Source organism: Rhinoderma darwinii, chromosome 6, assembly GCF_050947455.1.
Source record: "Rhinoderma darwinii isolate aRhiDar2 chromosome 6, aRhiDar2.hap1, whole genome shotgun sequence".
NCBI lineage: Eukaryota > Metazoa > Chordata > Amphibia > Anura > Rhinodermatidae > Rhinoderma > Rhinoderma darwinii.
Genome location: NC_134692.1, coordinates 33,011,750 through 33,035,983, shown reverse-complemented (window position 1 = coordinate 33,035,983; position 24,234 = coordinate 33,011,750). Strand labels below are relative to the sequence as shown.

Below are 24,234 nucleotides of genomic sequence, written 5' to 3'. Positions count from 1 at the left end.
CATAACAGGTTGAACGATTGTGTGTCACTTAATATAGTAAATAGCATTTAATCTCCTATGTCGCATGAGGCACTGTATATGTCCACTTAACCATTTTGGGATGGGGAAAAAAAAATCGCTTACAAATATTGCATTGAATTTAGGATACAATCCGTGATCTCCTGGAACCTCAGGAACTTATAAGGAGCGCAGAATGTCTAGTGCCTGTTTTCTATAGAAAGAATTTATTGATTTCAGATGTATTGCTAGTTTGGGTCATTGTAGGTATGGAGAAATTACCAGTACTCCTGCTATGTCCATGTGACACATCCCTTATGTTAAAGGGGAAGTCCAGTCCAAATAATTTGCTGTTATGTTATAGATACATGTGAGGAGATCACATAGATTGTCGTCAGATTTCCAAAATAAATCTATGGGCAGTACCAAAAGCAATCCTTCTGACATTGGTGGTGGTGGGAGCTCACACACTTCACCAATTGCTCTTCCCCAGTTTGCCTATGCCCTATCAGAATATCATTTCATTAAGTTTTCTTCTGTAAAGATGCATTTTTGTAACTCGACCCTCTCTGCCAGTCAGTCATGGTCAGCTGGTAATATTGCACTACCTGGCAACTCCATCCTGCTCCTGGAAATAGGCGAGACGTGAACTAATAAAACCGGCTTCTCGGCTGTGCCGTCTCCGGCTAAATCCTTTCTCTCGGGTGTCGTTTCCAAGATTGTGTTGGGAGTGGGACGCAGGGGGTTTTAATCAAGTTTTAAAGTGAATGTTCACCTTTTGAACACCATTTTTTTCCCTTGTTTTTAGTTGAGAATAGAGCCAAAATTCTATGTTATGTTCCTAATATAGTCTTTATTGGTCGGTTTGTCTTTTTTTGTACAGAGCTTCTAATCTCCGGCATAGGCATATTACATGATAAGTTTCTAGCTACCTGCAGCCATCACTAGGAAGACTTACAGCTTATACATTGAACTTAATGATACGTCTGCAGAAAGCACCCCCTATTGGTGGCTGCAGGCAGGCAGAATTTTATCATTTAACTTTATAGAGGGAATTTATCAACCTTTCTACGCCAGTTGTGGAAAGGGGGCATGACTTCACCAAAGAGGGATGGGACACAGCGGCACTGCCGTAAATTATAGTGGAATTCTACGCCAGTTTACAACTGGGTAGATTTAACTAGTATGTAGCAAGGTAGTCTCGTGCTGAGCCTCATACCGTGCTCTCCCTTTGAAGGGGCTAGCTGTTCAATCCCCTAATCGGACAATTAAATGAAAAAAAATTATCTATTAATGCTCACCTCATCGCTTCTCTTTTCCCCTCCGGGTTCCCTCATCATGATGGGGCTCTCACAACATACTGACGTGGGCAGTGTCAGGACGTTGTATGTGACGCAGCACTAATAACGAGAAGTTCTGCTTTGTATAAAAGGCCCTGACGCTCCTCTGCATCAGGACCTTGTGTGAGCTCCGCTGAAATGCTAAAGGGGCACAGAGAAGAGTAGCCATGAGGTGAGTATGTGTGTGCGCGTGCGTTCTTGTTTTTTTTATTTTATGGCCGATAGGGGGGATGGATGGCACGCAGCCGGTCAAAAGATGCGACTCATTTTAGTAAGAGACTTTCGTAAGATGCGCATTTATTAAGACTGGCGCATGAAAAGATCTCTTTCTGGAAAAGAAGATCTCAAATTATGAGATTTTAAAAGAAACAAGTAAGAATAAGGTGCCAGGCCCAGATGGTTGTTCCCCTGCAATACTTTAGTGCCTTTGAAAATTTGATACCATATTATGGGGCTGCGCTTAATGCAGTCAAAGAAGGATACGTTTTAGTTTGACCCTGGAACCTTTTTTACGGAACATTAGGGGGAATCCGGATATTATGGGGGTTCAAGTACAGGAGGAGAGACAAGGTTGTAGCATATGCGGATGATTATTTTATTTTCGCGCAACCAGATATTTCACTTACAAGTTTTCTACAAGAATATAAGAAATATTCAGATATGTCCGCATTCGAGATTAATATGTCAATATCCCATATAAACAGTATAAAGATTTGCTTCTTAACCTGATAAATGCTGCAGGAGCAGGTATCCCTATGAAGTGGAGAGATTGGAATCCATCATCAGTGAATGCCTGGCTCTTAAAAGAAAATTATATTATGGGAATGGAAGATCTGGTCACATGGTAATGAAAGGAGACGGAAATTTCAAAAAACATGGGCAGAATCGATTCATTTTTGTGCTTCTCCTGAGTATCGAATTGAACTTTCAAGAGATCATGATAGAGGAGACTGACCGGAGGTCCCCTGTGGGGGGAGAGAAGAAGTTTATATTTTATAAAAGGAATTTTTTAATTTTTTTTCTGAAAAACAGGTTGTTCTTGCCTGAAGATGCTGTTTATATTTAAAACAGAAGTTTGCAAGGAAACGGTAAAAAATAGAATCGTAAAATGTCTGTTTTTGTATTGTTTTTTTTTAGTTTTTTTACTTTGTTTTTATTTGTCATGTTTAAAAACATGTATAAATAATATGAAAAAAAAAAGCCAGTCTTAATATTTTCCCTCCAATGTCTTTTAAAGGGTATATGGAGCTCAAATCAGAGAAATGGCCCTGTGAAGTTAAACATTCAGCACTTTAATAAGTTACTGTCCTAACTTCTTGTTTTTTTCCTATCAAGTGATTTTGTCTGTTCTGATGTTAGTTTGCAGTCGAACTTCAGGCTTTTTTTTATTCTTCTTGCATTCAGCACTGCGATCTTCTACATGTTCTACCTGATATTAACCTTTAATGACTTGAACCTTATGATATTTAGTCCTTGTTCTACATAGTGATTATAGCGCTTCTGTTATGAAGGAGAGGGGCACGGATAATACAGTCTTGTTTCTACTTGTTTTCAGAGTAGAGTTTACATAGATGATTCATACAGTTACAGCCACTGCTCTGATGTATCAGGGTTGGTGGCAGAGCCCTCCCTATCGGGACGCTCACACACTTTCACCTTCTCGTCTAATGAGGTGAGTGGCACAGTTGTGTACGTGGTGTGGTGTGGTGTTAGTGTTCTGTGTTACCTACCGCATGTCTCGTGCCATCCTAATCCAGTCATACCAAGGGGTTTCGGGCTTACAAGTCTCCATTCATTATATTACTACAACCTTTTCATTGTCTGGTGTCATGAGACTTGTCTACTATAAAGATCAAGGTTAAGTAAACTTTTACCTTGAACGGAATTGTTTGCAATGCACTAATAAAATATGGATGAAACGGGCACTGAAATTGTTAACAACTTTTCTTCCTATTCATTACTTAACCAGAATATCAAAAATAATAGAATAACCTAATAATGCTAAGTTGACACTTGATGGCCATCGGATTCATGTGACAAGTGCTAAAGCGGATATGTCACCTCTTCCCACTTTTTTTGTTTATTTACCGATCTTGGTGGGGGGAATGGTCAGACTTGCTGGTGGGCTTGGTCATACTTGTATTTGGGCTTGTAGCGTGTCCGGTAAGTCCACTATGAGGTGGCTGAGAGGGCGGGCTATGGGAAGAGGGGGACACAAATATAGGATCTACTTCTTTTTCCAGAAACGGCCCCACTCTTGTCTAAGGGCTGTGTTTGGTGTTGTGCCTCATACTTATTAATGTGAATGGAGCTGCAATACCAGACATAGGTCATGGACGGCGGTGCGGTTTCTGGGAAAAAACAAAAACAACTTTTTTCTTAGTCCTGGACAACCCCTTTAATAGTGTAGAGATACTCTAATGTAAAAGGCCTGTCCTGGTGACAGATCTTATTTTAGAATTTGTAAATCGAGTAATTGACACTTTCATTTTTGCAGTACAACATATGCTCTTGTTTGTTTGGTCATATCTACTTGGAAATTGTTTAATGTTGGTTATTTTATATGTTGTGCATGAGGATCTTGTATGCCGGGGAACTGTTAAGATAGTAGTTTATTTGTTTTAGCCATATAATGAAGAACATTGATCATCTCCGATTATTCGACTATTAGTGGTCACCGTGCCGCTTGTCCCATGCAGTCCATATCTTAATAGAAAATACTCCTGCGCTGGTCCTTACTTATAATCTCTTGACGTTAAAAGAGACAGATTGGGCCCTCCCAGAATCACTGGCCACACATTCCTAGACTAAAAAAAAACTAAAATGATCTTCATTTAATAATCTATTAAAAGCCATTTGACCTCTGTTTTGACAATACATAATGTTTCATTAAAGTTAAAAATGTAGTAGATTCATTCAGCTTTTTTTTAATCTGGGGGTATACAACTTAAAATGTCCAGCCTGCTCCGTGGTACGGATTGGACACATTGTATCCCTATGAAAACCCACTACTTCTAATGAATAATGAACTCTGTTGAGGCGCAGTGTAGTTCCTCCGTGTACAGGAAGCCTCCTTTTGTTTTCTTCCCATGCATGTACCCAGAAGCGAACGAAATGCGTCTGCGTTGGTGCATGGAGTCCTGTTCTCATGATCCATTCTCTGTTGACTTATGTCTGATTCACACGAACGCTGTGCATCTCGGACATGAAAAACTGCAGTTTTTCACGTCCGAGGTGCATCCGTGCTCAGCGCTGCGGGACGCGATGCCACGCGTCCCACATAGTTTAGGGTCTATGGAGGGATGCGTGAAAAGAACGGACATGTCCTGTTTTCCCACAGATCCTTGAAACGTTTGAATGTCCACTCTTGAACACCATTTTTTTTTAAAATCTAAATCAAAATGGTCCAAATCTTTGCAAATTAACTTTTTAGTATATGTTTGAAGCGGTTGGAGCTCCATCTTTCTTTATAAAGAGCTCAAAACACCCCGCTATGGTATAGTTAAAAGCTAAAATTCTGTCTGACTACAGCCACCACTAGAGGGAGCTAACTGCACACTAAGATCATAAACTCCATATTAAAACAGACCTACTAAAAATAAATATATTTGGACCTAAAAACTACATGGTGTTAAAGAGGCTCTGTCACCACATTATAAGTGGCCTATCTTGTACATGATGTGATCGGCACTGTAATGTAGATTACAGCTGTGTTTTTTATTTAGAAAAACGATCATTTTTGATGGAGTTATGACCTATATTCGCTTTATGCTAATGAGTTTCTCAATGGACAACTGGGCGTGTTTTATTATATGACCAAGTGGGCGTAGTACAGAGGAGTGTATGACGCTGACCAATCGGTGACCAATAAGCGTCATACACTTCTCTCCATTCATTTACACCGCAGATAGCGATAAAGTAATATCACTATGTGCAGCCACATAAACACACTATAACGCTACTCTTGTGTCATGACCATGAATATACATTACCTCCAGCCAGGACGTGACGTGTATTCATTCTCCTGACCACTTCTGTAGCGTCTCTGTGATTTACAGCACAGCACAGCGAGATCTCGCTGTGAATGACACCTTACAGCGTAATCTCGCGAGACTACGCCTGCTGTGTTGTAACTCACAGACGCTACAGATGTGGTCAGGAGAATGAATACACATCACGTCCTGGCTTCAGGTAATGTAAAATTAAAATTGCCATCCAAAAGAAATATTGATGCCAGCAGGCCTGTTTTTAGGTGCTCTGGATGAGGTATGTGTGATGGGTAAGATGGTTCAGTAATCTGAGAATCAGGAATATCATTTATTAAACCCAAGTTCACATTCAGGATTTGTGGGGTTTTAAGCTCTTATTTTACTACAATAGACCGTAGTTGGAATTAACAAAAATCACAAATTACAGTTAAAAACCTCTTTCTTGGGCACAATGCGGCATGTCATATTCCATGCAGTTTTCCAATATTGAGGTTTTGGTTTTTTACAGTCTTCATGTTGTAAGACAATATGGACATCTCCATGTTTGACAGTGTAATTTAAAGGGGTTGTCCAGTCTTTTCAAGAGGAATGTTAACACCCCCCCCCCCCCCCCAGCTACTGAAGCTGCAGATGGCTACACATTTTTATTTAACATGGTTTCCATTGGAGGTACGTTAGCGCTCACCTTGTAATCTCTTGCTGGTCCATGGTCCTCAGCTGATCTCTTTTTACATCGGCTGCAGCTGTGACGATTCGTAGTAGCGGTCATGTGCCATACTTGCGGAGATCGCCGCTCCGGCCAGTGATGGTACAGAACGTCACAGCAGGGGAGCATGGACCGGTGGTGTGGGAATGGCAGGAGATAAGGTGGGTGTTAGTCCCCCCCCCTCCCCGCCCTCCTGCAAAATGATGCCATTTGCAGGGAAAACGTTACAATTTGTATAAAGCCAGAAAAAAACACTTTAAAAAATAGACGACCATAAACAATGCAAAAGTTCTGTTACGTTGACATATTTTTTATGAGCATTGTAATGTAAATCGTGTTACTTTACGCTCTTAAAAATGTTATGTATAAAGATCTGTATTCATGAAAGCGCTATACGTGTGGACTGTAAATGAACTATTAGCTGATCAGAAGCCTAAATGACGGACTGGAGGGGTCTGCAGTATTATCAAGAATCGGCTATGAAGACAGGAGGCAGAATTACCAAATAAGTTCACGCAGATAGAACACCAGGATCCGGGCCAGACATTGACTACATCATACGGAAATGAGACTTTAAGTGCCAAAATATTAATGCTTTTTATGTTTTTCTTTCCACCAGTTTTTTTTTTTTTTTTTGCCCTGGAGTTCATCCAGAGATCTATACCCAACAGACCACCAGCAGCAAAGATCTTGTGCATCGTTACTAAGAATTCTCTTGTTGCAGGCTTTAGAAGACGATGTCACCCCGATCGGGAAACTAAACCAGTGGCATAGCCGGCCTGTATCTGACTGGAGCGCTCAGCAGGTGTGTCACTGGTTAATGGGAATGAACTTGGAGCAATATATTGAAGAGTTCACCGCCAAGAACGTTGATGGTCAGCAGTTAATGCTTCTGGACAGTGATAGATTGAAGGTAAGGTTTAATGGATCTTGCGGAGTTACGCGTTGAAGTCAGCCAGCTTGACTTTTGCTTTCATAAAATATTATTCGATCACAAGTTTTTTAAGAATAAAAATCGTTAAAAAAAACGCACATTGGATTGTTCAATAATTTGGAATAACTAAATTTTCTCAATTAATCTTCGATTTAGCCCTATTTTAGTCCTGGTGAAAGGATGCCATCTGCTGGTAAAATAACAATTGGCAGTCAATTAGAAGTAATGCAGGAAATGGATAAATAACACCCTAATATCTGTGTTAGCCTTGAAGTATAGTCCTAAAATAGCTGGTTTCGAGTAGATGGATACACACTTTTTGCAGATGATACTAAACCGTGTAAAGTAACTACCACAATGGAGGACAAGTATTACATTACAAACGGATCTAGAGAAGTTTGGGAAAAGAAATGGCAAACGAGGTTTAACACTGTTATATATAAGGTTAAGGGTATGTTCACAAGCAGTGTGTTCAGGCATATTTCAAGGTGTAAACGCCTCGAAATACAGCTGGAAAAACAGTAGCTAAACACCGACCAACATCTGCCCATTGAAATCAATGGGAAAAACTGCATTTTTGGATCTGTTTTTCAGCCATTTTTGAATCAGAAAAATGAAATCAGACAATGAAAATCAGAGGCTGTATTCCCTTGAAAACAGCTCTGGAATTTTCAGCTGTTTTTACTTGTGCGTGTGAACATACCCTTATACATGTCACCATTACATCCGAAGTGGGAAAACGCTGGGTAATACTGACATGTAAAAGGACTTTTAGTTGACCGTGAACTTAACTGTAGCAACCAGTGTCAGGCAGCTGCTGCCAAGGTAAATCAGATCATGGGGTGCATCAAAAGAGGCATCGATGCACATGGCGAGAACACTACCACTTTATAAGTTACAGGTCAGACCACACATGGAATATTCGGTACAGAGCTTAAAGGCCATGTAAACCTTTGAAAGTGATTTTATTATTATTTTTATTTTTTTGATAAAAATGTCAGTCGTTATAATTAGTTTTTATTAAAAATTATTTTTACTTTTTCAGTTAGAGCTGGTCTATATCCTGTATACAGGGCAGCTGTATTGTTTGCTGAATCCTGTACCAGTCAGGTCTGTGGGACTGACTGGTTCAGTTACAGCAGGTACTGCAGGTCTCAGACACGCAGGATCCACCAGTTATCCATCACATCTAAGTTCATAACTTAGTTGTGATAGATTACAGGTCGATTGTGTGTCCGAGACGTGCAGGACCCGCTGACAATGAACCCGTCGGGTTCACAGGACTAACTGATTCAGGTCTGAGCGAAAGATACTGCTGTTCTATGTACAGGATACAGACCAGCTCTAACTCAACGTAAAAATATTTTTTTTTATAAAAACTAAGTATAAAGTTGCACCAAACACACTGACATTTTTATTAAAATAAAACCAAAAAACAAAACCCTTTCAAAGGTTTACGTAGCCTTAGGCTGGGTAAAAGGCGTGCAACTAAAGTAATAAATGGAATGGATGGATTGAAGTACCCAGAAAGATTATCAAAATTAGGGTTATTTATTTTAGAAATGAGGGGGTGACAGGGGTCAATACAGAGATCTCTCTCGTGATCTATTTATGCCCAGGACCGTAACTATAACAAGAGGGCATATTCTTTACCTGTAGAGGAAAGAAGCTTTCTACACAAACTTAGAAGGGGATTCTTTACTGTAAGTGCAGTGAGACTATGGAACGGTCTGCCAGAGCAAGTTTTTATGGTGAATTAACGAAGAGTATAAAATGGCATGGATGCTTTTCTTTTTAGTGTAATATTACCACTTCTGGGTACTAGATTACTGTGGTTGTAATACAGTTGATCGTTGATTGTGGATCGTTGATTCAGGGATTTATTCTGATTGCCATACTGGAGTCGGTATGGACTTTTCATCTGTCTTTTCAGCCTCACAGAGCATATGTAAAGTAAATCTTTTCTTGAACACAATTTTGCACAATTTTTTTTTTTTTTTCAATAAGTCCAAAATTCTGTGCCAAGCACTTTCTTAATATATCTTCATAGCGGTTGGCGTGCCTTTTTCAGATACAGCTCCAAATCCCCTGAATAGACAGTTAACAATATTCTGCCTGCTTCTTCCACCACTAGGGGGAGCTTAGGAATTTGCTGCATAATATTAATATATACATTGACCTTAGTAAGCTCCTCCTAGTGGTGGCCTCAGGCAGTCAAAATTGTTTAATTCACCTCTATTCCAATGCAGCAGAGCTTTGAGCTCTGTTTAGAAAAAAAAATGTAGCTCCGACTATAATAAAGATAAATTGGTAAATTAATTGGCACAAAATATTGAACCTAAAACTGACGTAATGTATTAAGGTGGAGATTCACGTTCATTTTTTTCAGCCAAACAACTGCAACACGGCTCCTACGATGGGTGAGACTTCTGTCACCCATGAAGGCTGCGTCCCCCCCTTTTTTTTTTTTTTTCTTTTTTTTTTTGTATGTTAAGCGGTTGTACAGCACTATGGGGAAGTGAAGTTTTTTTTGTGGCACAGCGCCTCTCTCATCCATGGCCTGTGTTGGGTATTGCAACTCCGCCTTAGTGCTGTATATCCTCTTTAAGAAACTGCAGTAGGAATGAGAATAGATGCGTTTTAGATGTTTAGGTTTTTGTTGACTTTTTCTTTTACTTTAAAGGCACTGGGTGTTTCAAGCCAGACAGACAGAGCCACAATCAAAAAGAAAATTAAGGAAATTAAAAAAGCACAAGAGAAACTGGAAAAGCAAAAGGAAAAATTTTCAAAGAAAGACGCGCAGAGGAGGAGCGGCGGTGGAGCGGGTGGCAGTGGTGGTGGTGGTGGTGGTGGTGGTGGTGGTGGCGGCGGCGGCAAAGTGATCGCCACTGTAGAATCAAGCTGCTAGGATACCACAATCTTCTTTTTTTCAATCCATGTATTGTATATGTATATATCTGTACAATTAAAATGAGAATGGCAGATCGCTAACGTAATTAGATCGTTTAACCAGTTGTAGGGTCGCCCGAGAATCATGATTTTTATCTAGCATTTTTATAAAAAAAAAAAGAGAATAGATACTATATTTGTACTGATTTCTTGAACTGTAATTTTTAAGTGTCTGAGGATGAGGATATTTTCTCTCCTTTCCCTGAAACAACCACTTTAATATATAGCATGATCGTGAATGGACCTTGTGTGACAACCAGGACAAAACCGTCTGCATTGCTCTTCTAACTCCTGTGGTTACAAGACTGGATGACCAGTATGTCTGTAGTTTGTGGCAGGATGTGTGAATGCTCTGCAGCCATTGACATTCAGTGATATGAACTTTATTGTAAAATATGTGACCAGAAAAGACCTCAAGCTGCTGGAGGGGGGTCTCTTTATATAAGATCAGTGAAACTGAGAAGTATGACCACTGTTACCATATAAACCATGATCGATTTGTAAAATTGTCTTTTATAATCACCTGAATTCAGTGCCCATTTTCCATGTTTTCCTTTTTTTTTTTTTTTCAGGCTTTGGTTTCCTCCACAATCTTCTCTATTCCTCGTTATACTTTGCCTACTCCAACTAGCCAGTAATGCACATTTTCTTCAGACCTTCCAATAAATCAGAACTTTCACCCTCCATGTGCTCTAATGTTAACATATAAATGGCCATTTTTTTTATTTATAATGTCCACGATCTGTCAGAGCTGTTTTTTTTCTAATGCAGAAATCTAAATCCACTGCATAGATGGAGTGAAATTATACAATTCTGTCTGCCTGCAGCCACCACTAGAGGGAGCTAACTTTATACAATTTATTCCAATATTAAAACAGTATGCAGAAAGTTCCCCCTAGTGGTGGCTGAAGGTAGCTAGAATTTTATAATTTAATCCTGTCAATGCAGGCGATCTGGAGCTTTGTTTAAAAAAAAAACAAAAAAAAAAAAAACAGCGCCGACTGATCTAAGGATATATTAAGAAATTATTCAACACTGAATGTTGGATCATAAAATGACATGGTGTTAAAAGGAGCACATTGACTTTGAGGATGTAAATCCCATGTTTAAATTAACCATATAAGATGAGTGCACTGTAGGTACTTGAGAGAATAATGTGCGCCTACTTACCTGTGGTACGATGTTGATCAAAACTTTCAAGCACATTTATACGTTCTATGGAAACCAGTCTGTTTTGTCAAAACACCCCCCCCCCCCCCCCCCCAACTTCTTTGGTGCTGGGCCAGTTACTACACTGCAGGTATTAGCATGTAATGAATACCTGATACTAATGGCCTGTATGATTTATTAAGGTGCATCTATAGGTCACTTATGACACACTTTGCACTCGCGCTGCTGCTGCACCATCAATAAACCCATCTTTTGATATTCAGTATTTCTCAACCACTATAGTAGGAATTCTATACTGCCCATTTCTGGGGGGTGGGTGGAGTAATGATGTCATAAGACACTGTCAACAGAAGTTGCTGTGAATTTCTTGACGGATCTTTTTTTTTCCTGTCCAAAACTATGTTAAGATCCAACAGGGAAGAAATGTATAAGGGTATGTTCACACGCTAAAGAAAAGCATCAAACGTTTTTTGGAGCTGTTTTTCTATTGACCCTTCTTGAGCCGTTTTTGATTGACATGCGCTTCTGTTTACAGGGTGTTTTTTCACGCGCCGTTTTTTTTTTTTTTTTTTTTAAATGGGCGCATTAAAAAAAAAATTTCCCCCTTCTGAACGAAACGCTGTTTTTCTCATTGAAATCAGTGGTCAGATGGTTGTAGCCGTTCAGCTTCCGTATGTTTCAGGCGTTGTTCGAGGCGTTCACGGAAAAAAAAAAAGCTGCATACACCAAGTGTGAACGTACCCTAAAGGGTTTCCCCCTTCACATGCTCTTCCCTGCTTGTTTAGACTCTGGTTGGCAAAAAAATCCGGGCAGAAAATGCACAGCACATCAACCAATAGTGAGACTGTGGCCTAAGTGAGAGACTGTACAAGTTCTGTGGTAGCTTTTTATATTTCTGGAGTACAGATTTAGTTTACTTTAAAGTAGCGCTTGATAAAAATATATTTTTTGTACGGTTTAGTGGAGAATAAAGTGAGAGCGGTAGTAAAATGCTGTTTTAGGTTTAACCTCTTAGGGGATATATCGGCTATAATGCAGTTCCTATTGTATGTTATATAATATTGTAGAACTTGATCAAAATGAAGGGTCTGCGGTTTCTGGGAGACGTTTTCTTCTTACAGTTTATAATCTGATTAAGACTTTATGCATGAATGGATTACGGCTCCTTACAATCTCCGAGTTGTACAGAGATTGTAATAGGACCCTATAGAGAGCTATGGGTACCAAATGTATCGGATTTCAAACCATAATATACTGTTAGATTCCATATGAATCAAACAGAAAAAATGGCGGCATACACCATGCGATGCGGTATTACAGAGCAAGGATAGCTCTAATACGGCAGGGCACACTCTACTCCGGAGCCATAGGCAAAGACTCATGCCTGATGCATACAGAATGTAACGGTGGTGGTTCTCCTGAAAATGTTGTCATTGATAGGGGGCGGCACTGGGCACCACTTATCTTGGGAATTGCAGGAAGAAGTCATCACCAATATATATATTTTTAAAAAGTATGCAGATAAATTAACTGAAAAACAATAACTCCGTATCCCAGAGACCTGGACGACACATTGGGAGTATGTAACAAAACTAATGCAAACAAAATGTGAAGTAGTTGCCCAGGCCAACCAATCGGATTCCACCAATTATTTTTAAGAAATTTTTTGGAAAATGTAACCAGCGGGCAACTACTCTGCTTTTCCCTTGCAATAGTAGTTATACACACAAACCCCCCTAGTGTTTTTAGTAAGCCCGAAAATCTCTATTTATTCGTCAGCAAATTAGTGATACTAACCTTTTTAAAGGGACAGTATAATATAAAAAAAACCTTCAAACACTTGTATGTAAATAACTATTTTTAGAAACCATTTCTAAACTTTGTCGCAGAGCTCACCACTTCACTTCTGTTTAGATGATGCTGTCCCTTTATGTATAAGATATTATTGTATAGTGCAAATGTTCTTTCTTTCTTAAGTACAAATGGATTCTCCTTCACCACTACGTGTGTACTATTACTTCTGTGCTTTTTACAATCTTGTACTAATTTTGTTTTTCAATTGTGGACCAATCTCTGCTCTGAACTTTACTTTTGCCACTAAATGTAGATCTTTAAAGAAAATCATGAAAACATAGAAACATTTTTGTAAAAAAGAAAGTGTTTTATATAATAAAACTGACCATTTTCTGCAAGTTTGTGTTTTTGTGTCTAATTGTACAAATTTCATTATGTGATATAAAAAGTGACCAACGTCAGGTGAAATTTATCTCCTGTTGGCCACAACTTCGTTGTTACATCAAGGGTTCCTGCACACTTGGGAGTTTGACGCTTGTCTGAGAACCTGTGCAGCAAAACCTTTAGGGTATGTTCACACGTAGAGTTGTCAGGCGTATTCTGGGGCGTAAACGCCTCGAAATATGCCTTGAAAAACGCCAACTAAATGCCTACAAACATCTGCCCATTGAATTCAATAGGAAAAACTGCATTTAGTTCAGATGGGGCATTTTTTTTTACACCGCTGTTTTAAAAATAAATGGTGTGTAAAAGATCCCCTGTAAAAAAGGAGAATGTCCATTTTTTTGCTGTTTTTCATTGTGTCAATTGAAAAACCGCTCCAAAAAAACCAATTTCGGCTACAAAAACGGTTGAAAATCAGAGGCGGTTTTCCCTTGAAAACGGCTCCATCATTTTCAGCAGTTTGATTTTACGTGTGAACGTACCCTTGTACTAAACTGCTTAGAATTTAGTTTGGAGATTCTCAAGCAAAATAATTATTTCCTACAATTTTAAAAATGGCCTCTGTCAAGTAAATCACTACTATTTAAAATCTGTGGTAGTTACAGCAGAGCAAAGCGTAATCTCGTTGTAACCTGTCATCTACAGAGTAATCTCGCGAGATTACGCTTGCTCTGCTACCACTACCACAGAAACAGTAACAAAGTGCACAGATTGTGAATAGACATCCCGTGGAATGTCTATTCACTGTCTAAACACTTCAGTATTGTTAATGTGTTAGTATAAGACAGCACATAAGGATCTAGCAGGATCCCTATGCGCTGTGTAAATGAATGGGGAGGAGTGCATGAGGCTGATTGGTCAGCGTCATACCCTCCTCTGTACAACGCCCACTTGGTCTAAATTAAAAACACACCCACTTGGGCATTAAGCAACTCATTAGCATAAATCTAAAATCGCTAAAAAAGTGAAAATAGATCTTTTTTTTAAAATAAAAAGCATTACTGTCACCTACATTATAGCGCCCATCTCCTTATGTAGGAGATAGGGCACTTATAATGTGGGGACAGAGCCTCTTTAAGTCAATACGTTCAGATGAACGGGTGCACTATGATGCCATTGGACAAGAAGGTTAGAGCATTTAAGGTTGACACCACCACTAAAAATCTAATGATTAATGAATGGAAGTCACCTGACAAAGGACTTATTTTAAATAGAAGGTACAAAACAATGTTCATCGTTGATGAAGAACAGCGTAAGGGTATGTTCACACGCAGTGGTTTCGGACCTAATTCAGGCGTTTTAGGCCTCGAATTATGCCTGAGAGAACAACCCTAATACGCCTACAAACATCTGCCTATTGCTTTCAATGGGAATTACGATGTTCTGTACCCACGAGCCTTTATTTTACGCGTCGTCAAAATACGGCGTGTAAAATGATGGCTCGTCAGGACACATATTGGGACGTTTTTGTAGGCGGTTTTCATTGACTATTGAAAATAGCTCCAAAAACGGCCATAAAAAAATGGCATGAAAATTGCGAGTGGCTTAAAAAACGTCTGAAAATCAGGAGCCGTTTTCAATTGAAAACCGCGCCGTATTTTCAGAGGTTTTTGGTTAAGCGTGTGAACATACCCTCAGGAATGGGGAGAACCTCTCAAAGTAGACGTTGCCATCTCAAAGCTGGAGAATTGATAGTGCATTACAAAGGGCATATCTAACGTGCGCTGCCCAAGCAAAGACGGCACTGGCCTCCTCCACTGTGGCAAAAAATGTAAGATCTTGGCTCTTGCAGATGGAGGAGGATATTGAAAATAGTGTCTTACGGGACGATATACTGAAATCCGTCAGACAAGTCTCATTAGCATCTGATTTTTTCTTCGATGCCATGGTCCAGCATGCCAGATTCGCAGCCTGTACAATGGCCCTATCAACAGTTGGGAGAAGGTCCCTCTGGATAAAACCATGGGTTGCAGATGTCTACTCCAAGAATGTACTCTGTTCCATGCAGTTTTAGCCTGACCGGCTTTTCAGGGCAGAACTAGATTCTCTAATGGAAGATCTATCCGAGAAGAAAGGGAAATCTCACCCTTTTTTTCTCGTGGCCAATCCAGAGGCCAGAATAGAGCAGGGAGACCAGATAGAGGGGAAAATTCTTCCTCAACTGGTATACAAAAACGTACCAGTGAGAGAGCTATAGACGCCCAAGAGGTAGAGGAAGAAACCCTCCACCCACTGGCAGAGGATTGGAGTTCTGATGTCCAATGTATACCAGTAGGAGGACGGTTGTCTTTTTTCTATCCCCAATGGCAAAAGTACATAAAAGACCATTGGGTGCTAAACATAATAAAGGATGGTTACAAAATAGAATTAAGTTCACACCCACCAGAAATATTCCTCACTACTTCAATATCTTCCAGCACAACACAAGTTCTCCTAGAGAAAGTGATCATATGGAGATGAAGGTCTTAGAGAAAGTCTCCAGTTCAGAGACCGAGAGTAGTAGTCCATTCCAAAGTATTCCTGGTTCCCAAACCAGGAGGAAAGTGGAGAACAATAATAGATCTCCGATATCTGAACAAATTTATATGCAAGAGAAAGTTCAGGATGGAGACAATTCGTTCTGCACTTTCTACTGGACGAAGGGGATTTTCTTGCCACAATGGACTTAAAGGATGCATACCTTCACATACCAATCCATCCAAGGTACAGAAAATTCCTACACATTGCCATTTGGATACAGAGGGAGCTAATCCATCTACAGTTCACATCACATCTGTTCGGGATATTGTCAGCCCCATACATATTTACCAAGGTGATTGTGGCGGTGGTAGCCAGCTTCAGGAAAGGGCATTATGGTAATACCATATCTGGACGATTGGTTGGTGAAGGCCGAGTCAGCACCAACCTTCAAGTTCCATCTGCAGATCATTCTATCACGAATTCCAACCCTGGGATGGCTCATTAATTGGGGAAAATCTCACATTCAGCTGTCGCAAGAGAAAACTACTTCTGGGGTCCCTCCTAGATACCCAACGAATGATGATTCATCTTCCACCAGGAAGACTAGGTCATGTACAGGAGGCAGCGCGACATCTCAACCAGATGAGACCCGTATTGATTCGTCTGATTATGAAGGTAGTGGGTCTGACGATATCGGCCAGTGAAGCAATCAACTAAGCGAAATGGCACATGCGACCCCTGCAGCACGAAATCCTGCGGGTCTGGAACCGAGACATAGCCACTCTGGATGATACAGTGATCATTTCCAGAGACACGAAAGCCTCCCTAAGATGGTGGTTTCGTCTAAAGAACGGCAAGTCCTTTGCCCCTCAGGCATGGATCGACATCTCAACAGATGGATCCAGCTCAGGTTGGGGAGCTCATACGTCAGGACAAATGGTGAAGGAGACCTGGTCTCCAACCGAGAGGTTGATATCCTCAAGTCGCAGAGAGATGCGAGCAGTGGAGCCCTGAAATATTTTCACCAAGCCGTTCAAGGGACAGCGATCAGAGTCTGCTCTGACAATGCGACAACAGTGTCTTACTTAAACCGCCAGGGGGGCACCCGATCCATATTCCTTCTTATGGGGGTGGCAACGATCTTAGCTGGGGCGAACTTGCCATCTGCCCCTACTGGCCGAAGAGAGCATGGTTCTCTCTACTCATGTCAATGAGCAAGGAGGAATTACTGGATTCTACCCCTGATTCCGTCACAGGGCAATTGATATTGTCTCCATCTGGACCGGCTCCAGTTAACAGCATGGAAGTTGATCTCGCTTTTCTAGTGAGACACCCTCTTACAATCTGGGGGAGCTGCTACCAACAGAACCTATGGTAGGATAAAGGTGTTTTTTTTTTTCCCGAACAGTGCAAAAAAAATAAATTCTCTCCCTCCACTCCATCTCTTCAAAATATACTGCATTTCCTACAGGAGGGGTTTGATAAGGGACTCAGAACAAGTACAATAAGGCCCCATGCACACAACAGTATTTTCATGTATCCCGAAATACTGTCCGTAACTACGGATCAGTAGGCATCCGTATTCCATCTGTGTATATACGGAAGGATGTCCGTAAATATGGTCCGTATTGCATCCGTATTCCATCTGTATATACGGATCCGTACAAAACGAGGGAGGATGCAAATGATGTCATCAACATGTTGCCTAGCAATGCTTCCGTGAATACGGAATCAGTAGCAATGCGTATTTACGAAAGCTCCCATAGACTTCTATGGGAAAGTCCTTGCCGTAATTACCGACAAGAAAAAGGACAGCTTCTATAATTTTTTCAGCACGGACACCCATCAGTAAAAATACTGAAAGGTGTCCGTGGCCAATAGAAATTAATGGGTCCGTAATTACTGATGAAAAATACTGTCGTGTGCTCAGCTTCTTTGGACAGAAAGTCATCTGCAGAACCTCTTATCCAAAGATTTGTAAAAGCAGTTCAGATCAGACCGACTTTTTTGGATCCAGTACCTAAGTGGGACCTTTGTATTGCTCAATAATCTTTGTGATCCTGTGTTTGAACCCCTAAATTCCGTGGATTTCAAATACCTCTCACTCAAGGTCGGCTTCTTAGTAGCTATAACAACTGCCAAGAGGGTCAGTGACGTACAGGCTCTGGGCTCTTCAGAACCTAATCTATGGTTTCTCCAGGACCGCGTCTTAATGAGGACCGTGCCTTATTTTTTTCCCCAAAAGTTCCTTCATTCCAGAACATTAATCAACATATTGAGCTACCTGTGTCCTGGCCCAGACCCATCATCAGAGGAGGAATGTAATCTTCATTCGTTAGACGCAGGTAGAGCCTTAAAGATTTATATGGAACGTACTAATGACTTTAGAAAGTCGGAACATCTCTTCCTATCATTTTAAGGAAAAAATATGGGTAAAAAAAAATAATCTAAGGCATATTTGTCCAGATGGAGAAGGGAAGTAATTACCATTTCCCAAACAGGGTTGCAAACTCCGAAGCCTATCAAGGCCCATTCTACTAGAGTCGTATCCACATCGTGGGCAGAGAAAAACTGCATTCCAATGGACCAGATTTGTAAAACTGCCTCATGGAGTTCTTCACATACTTTTGTAATGCATTACAAACTAGACATCAGAGAAGATGGAGAAACAGCCTTTGGTCGAGCAGTTCTATTGTCCGTGATAAAATATCCCCCTCCCCCCAAAGAAAGCGGTCACGTGCTACATCCCTATGAGTGCTGCTGCGAAGGACGTCAAGGAAAGTGTAATCTCTACTCACCGTAAATTATCTTTCCTTTAGTCCAAGCAGCAGCACTACACCCCCCCCCAATAGAATATTTGTGTTCTGTTCATCATACCTTGAGTATTGAAGTTATCATTAGAAATACACAAGATGCCTACTGTGATCCTAGCTATTATATGGCTGTTAATGGACTTAAAGAGGCTCTGTCACCAGATTCTCTAACCCCTATCTCCTATTGCATGTGATCGGCGCTGCAATGTAGATAACAGTAACATTTTGTTTTTTAAAAAACGTTCATTTTTTGCCAAGTTATGAGCTATTTTATATATATATGCAAATGAGCTTTGAAATGGACAATTGGGCGTTTTTTTTTTTCGTTATGTCCAACTGGGCGTGTATTGTTTTTAACTGGGCGTGTTTACATGTATGACGCTGACCAATCAGTGACCAGTCAGCGTCATACACTCCTCTCCATTCATTTACACAGCAGCGATGTGCAGCCACATACACAGAGATTAACTTTAATCAAGAGTCCTGATAATGAATACACATGAAATCCAGCCTGGACGTCATGTGTACTCAGAATCCTGACACTTCTGAATCTTTTCTGTGAGATTCCCGCAAGCCACTTGTAATCTCGCGAGATTACAGAGGTAAACGAGATTTCGTTTCCCTTGCTGGAAATCTCAAAGAAAAGAGTCAGAAGTGTCAGGATTGGCCAAAAATGAACGTTTTTAAAAAAACAAAAAAAACTTTACTGTTATCTACATTGCAGCGCCGATCACATGCAATAGGAGATAGGGATTTGAGAATCTGGTGACAGAGCCTCTTTAAGTAATTGATACCACCTGTCCTGTCTTTTAGGAGGATAGAATATCCTCATGAGTGCTGCTGCTTGGACTAAAGGAAAGAGAATATACGGTGAGTAGAAATTTCACTTGTCACCATCTGGATAGTTAACTTTTAATTACTTTAATATTGAGACCATTGTTTAGTCCATTCAGCAAGTGTAATAAGCTGCAAACATCTGCAGATGCTATGGAACCTACAAAGCTAAACAGGACTAGCATAAAAGGCCTACAATCAGCGTCGGGGTTCCGTTCGTTTACATTATCATTGATTTCAATGGTAATGTTGCAGTTGGTTTCTGTTACATAAGGTTTCCGGTTTTTTTTGCGGAAATTGAACGGAAAACGGAAACCAACTGCAATGGAAGCGAAGGTGTCAGTTTGGCTTTCCGTTCATAGGTTCCTTCGACAGAAAGGTCGAACGGAGCCCATGAACAGAAGCCCGACGCTGAAGTGAACACACCCTTAGTAAGCCAGACCTTACAAACAATACTGAAGTAGCTCGAGGAGCCTGGCGTCTGCAGAATTCCAAAATTTGTATCTGAAAAAATCACTGGCGCCATTCGGCTTATATTCCTGGACATCTGTAAACAGGCGCAAACTACAGTATATTAATGAAAATCTACTGGAAGAAAATTCAGGCAAACACAACTAATATGTGATCTCAGAATCCCACTTTAATGATAATCAATGACAATTATTGATCTTATAACAAATAATAGTGGCTGTGACAGGAGGCGCAGACCGGTGAGGTGAGCTGCTGACAGGACTCTTATCTTACCCAAATCTGTTATACAGTGAGATATATATATATATATAACACCAAATCTCCACTAACAGTCCCGCTCTCAGCTATAAATAATCAGGTTACATTGACTAGATTACAATTTCATAGCAGTTCTGTAATAGACTGGTTAGGCCTGGTTCACACACGGCTCTATTCACACTAGCGTTTTGGCTTCCCTTCATAACAGATTGGACCCATTGACTTATAATGAAATTAATCAGGTTTCCATTGCAGTTCTGGGATTTTTGACCCCAGAATGCATTATTCTTGCCGTAAAAATACCGTAATCCCTGATGGAATCTCTACCTTTTATCACAACGTTGTTGTTAGGTGCACTATTCTGCGCAGGTTAATTTTTAATATATCTTTATAGCAGTTAGAGCTCTATTTTCCTGCTGTACAGTTCCAAGTCTCCTGCAAAGATGGAATTAAAACATAAAATTTAGCTATCTGCAACCGCCGCTAGGAGCTTATTACTCAATAACAGTATACAGTAATTACTTAAGCTCCCTCTAGTGGCTGCTGCAGGTAGCCAAAATGTAATATTTTTTTTAAATCCGTGTTTATATAGGGGATTTGGAGCTCTGTATCAGAAAACCAAACTTTTACCCCTATAAAGGAAATATTTTAAAAAAAGAATCAGAACAGAATCCTTAAACAAAATGGATTTCAACGGTGGACGTTAACTTGGCATTTTTGATGTCGCTGTGTTGTAACACAGCAATCAGAATTGCAACGTGAAGTATGTACATTTTCATTTGATTACTGTAGCAGTTTTTTTCTGCACAGACTTCAAATGAAGGACAAAATATGCAAATTTAAAAGTGTATATATAAATCATATGTGCAGAACTGTACATGGGGTATAGAAACATCTCCAGGGACGCACTCCCACAATTGCAAGTAATCTCACAATATTAAATATTCCGTGTTTTTTGTGCCAGTGATGCAGTTTTTTACCGCATAATTACCATTTCTAATGGCTCCTGTGTGAACAAGGGCTAAATATCACCAAATTACAGTAGCTGCTAAAATATATCACAGGTTTTTTATTTTTTTTATATATTTTTGTACAGCTGCTAAAAACAACAAGCATAAATAGGGTCTGCATTTGCTAACAAAAGGCTCAAATTGTTCAAAAAGGCACAACTAAAATATTTTAAAATACAAATAAAACAAGGCCTTATTCACATGGCCGTGTTCGTTCCGTGAGTTACGAACCGTATGTTGGCCGCATTTCCCACACCAAACACAGTTAAAGGAGCCGGACTCCTAGTATCAGTCATCCCATGAAACTGTGAATCACTACCGTCCCGTATTGAAAACATGATTATAGTACGGGACAGTTGTCCCGCAGGGAGGCAGGGACTCCTAGCATCATAAATGACACATCCGACATACGGTCTGTATCTCACGCACAGAACACGGCCGTGTGAGTAAGGCCTAACAAATGCAAACCAAGCAAATCCAAAAGGCACAATACTGAAAGTTAAAAAATAAATCTGTACGTTAAAAGGCAAAGATCCTAAACGCAACCTGCAGTAAAGTACAGCAATACAGTGATGGTTGAAAAGACACTGAAAAATTATTTATCTCAGAGGTGTAGAGCTTGTTCACATTAGCCGTTCTGGGAGCCTTAATGGTTTCACATTTCATTTGGGTGATGGGAGATCAATAATAATAAAAATAAAAAAATAAAAAAAAGTGCCCACAAAAGTGTGAGATGAACCTCCAGCTTTAGAGAAGAGCAGCTCAGTTGTGTGGACTGCCATATTTGATCGTATATTTATCTAGACTGCTGCACTATGGAGCCGGAGATTTAGCTGAAACATAGATCTTTTTTTTTTTACCTGAAGAGATGATGGGTGTAATGTCTGATATTGTCTGTTTCTGCTCCCTCTAAATTGGAAAGGGCTGCGCAATATGTTGGCGCTATATAACTAAAGATTATCATTATTATTACACGCCAGGTAAAATTCAGGAGTTCAGGAGTTCCTACTACCAAAATCATCCCAAATCATTTTTCAATCCAAATTTATCTATAAATCCAGAGGAGGGTGAAAATGACAAGAGGTGGAGGGAGGATATACTCTAGAGCTCGGTGCCTCCAGTAGGACGGTAAGGGCTAATTCACACAGCTATATTACAGATCTGTATTGTATGGTACTGTAATACAGCACCTATACTGCGCCTCTATATGCCAAAAATATCATACAGAGGTTTATTTTTCTCACAGATTCATATAGAATACATGACAAAAAAAAAACCTGCGGACAACCATTGGCTCCATACACACAGCACGGCTTTGCCATGTGCTTGAGACCTAATGCTGAACTGTACAAACAATTTTGGGCAGCATACTAAATTCAGGTGGTCTTAGGTTCACACACAGCTTTTTTTTGGCACAGAAACCGCGCCAAAAAATGTCCGAAAACACCTCCCATTGATTTCAATGGGAGTCAGAGGCGTTTTTTCCCCAGTCGCGGAAGAAAAATGCGACATGACCTACCATGAGGCGTTTTCCGCCTCCAAAACCCCATTAAAATCAATGGGAGACGGAAAAAAATGCGGCAGCATTTTTTAACGCTTTTTTTTTGTTGGGAAAAACGCCTCAAAAACCATAGCAAAGTCGCTCCAAAAAACCTGTGTGGTGCAAAACCACTTAAAAAAAAAACAGCTGATATTTCCAGGCAGAATTTTCGGCCTGCAAAAAAACTCTGTGTGAACTAGGCCGAGGTCTTCATAGAGAAAAAAAAATAATTACTTGCAGCCAGCTCATGGGCTGAAAGGGGCAAGCCAGGTATTTAGAAGGATATATTGGCTTATGTCTCAGTATCTGGGAGATGGTACAGGATTACGGCAGGTTTAACATGAATAAAAACAGCGCTTACATAAAGTTATGGAAAGTTTTTATAATCCAGCCCCCGAGGGTTTTAATTCCCATGATCTGGAGCCTTGACCTTCACATTCAGGCACACCTGCACTGCCAAGATTTTGGACAATGGGACATTTGGTATAATTAGTCATTATAAATATCAGAACAGTAAGATATAAAACTATCGGAAGGCACTTTAGAGTCAGGTTATCACAGACATACATGATCGCAGTCCATCGGCTTTTAAAGAGAGTCCAGCTCTAGAAATTTAGGTCATATATCCTGCACAGGTTAGTACTGTATTTAATGTTTCTAATAATACATTGAAGGCGTTGTTCCATCTGTACAGCCACCTCTGTAATTTAGGACCCCCTGGCAATCTGCATGTATCCGGCAGCTTAAAACCCCAGGCGATCAGTGGTTATCATCGGAGGAAGCCACACATTTCTCATACAGCGGCCACTGCAGAGGAAATGTGGTATTACATGGTGCCCAATCTCCGTTCCTGCTTGGGCTCTCTATGTAATACACAGTAGTGTTGAGTCCTCCCGAGTGACAGACCTTCTTTGAAGCTGCTCTCCACTCTGGCTAATAGGTTTTGAAAGCGAGTACAAAAAAAATAATAATTGGTCTGTAGCTTCTCCAATATTCTAATTTGTCTTACAAAAAACAGCAAATGATATGTAATGGGATTGGTTTTCTATGAGCAACTTCAGAGTTTTATAGGGGTTTCAGAGGTAGATATCGTAAAACCCGTCCTCAACACTTTAGGGTGCACCAGTGAACCCAGTCATAGTCGACAGTATCATATAAATGGAAGTACCGGTCACCGTGAAGGCTGACTGCTGGCCCAAGGTGCACCAGGTTGAGCAACACCGTGATCGTTCAGTCAAATGTTTCCGCCTTTAGAAAGTAATGGTTAACAGCTGCATTTGGCGTTGTCATCTGACAGTGTCGCATTGACAAAGCCGCTTCTAGACTAAAGCTACATAATACTGCTTAAAGAGGACCTGTCAGCCCTCCTGACATGTATGTTTTAGTAATTACTTGTATTCGTCATAAAAAAAAACAAAAAAACTCGGGAGCATCTTTTCACAACTCTGCATTGTGCAGTTCCTCTGTTATTCCTCCTGGAAATGTATAAATACATTAAGAACTGGGTGTTACTATTGCCCTTGTC

At 40.2% G+C, this 24,234-nt stretch overlaps 1 protein-coding gene across 2 annotated transcripts in view; it reads left to right on the top strand.

Annotated features, from left to right (window-relative positions):
* The window catches only part of LOC142655384 (neurabin-1-like), a 73,206-nt gene extending 59,946 nt beyond the window's left edge, over window positions 1-13,260 (top strand). For both annotated transcript variants that reach the window (XM_075829466.1, XM_075829467.1), the window contains exons 17-19: window positions 2,893-3,009; window positions 6,757-6,945; window positions 9,650-13,260. In XM_075829466.1, the coding sequence (XP_075685581.1) occupies window positions 2,893-3,009; window positions 6,757-6,945; window positions 9,650-9,874 (531 nt within the window). In that variant the 3' untranslated portion in view covers window positions 9,875-13,260. The remainder of the gene's footprint in view (window positions 1-2,892; window positions 3,010-6,756; window positions 6,946-9,649) is intronic.
* Window positions 13,261-24,234: the final 10,974 nt, after the last annotated feature.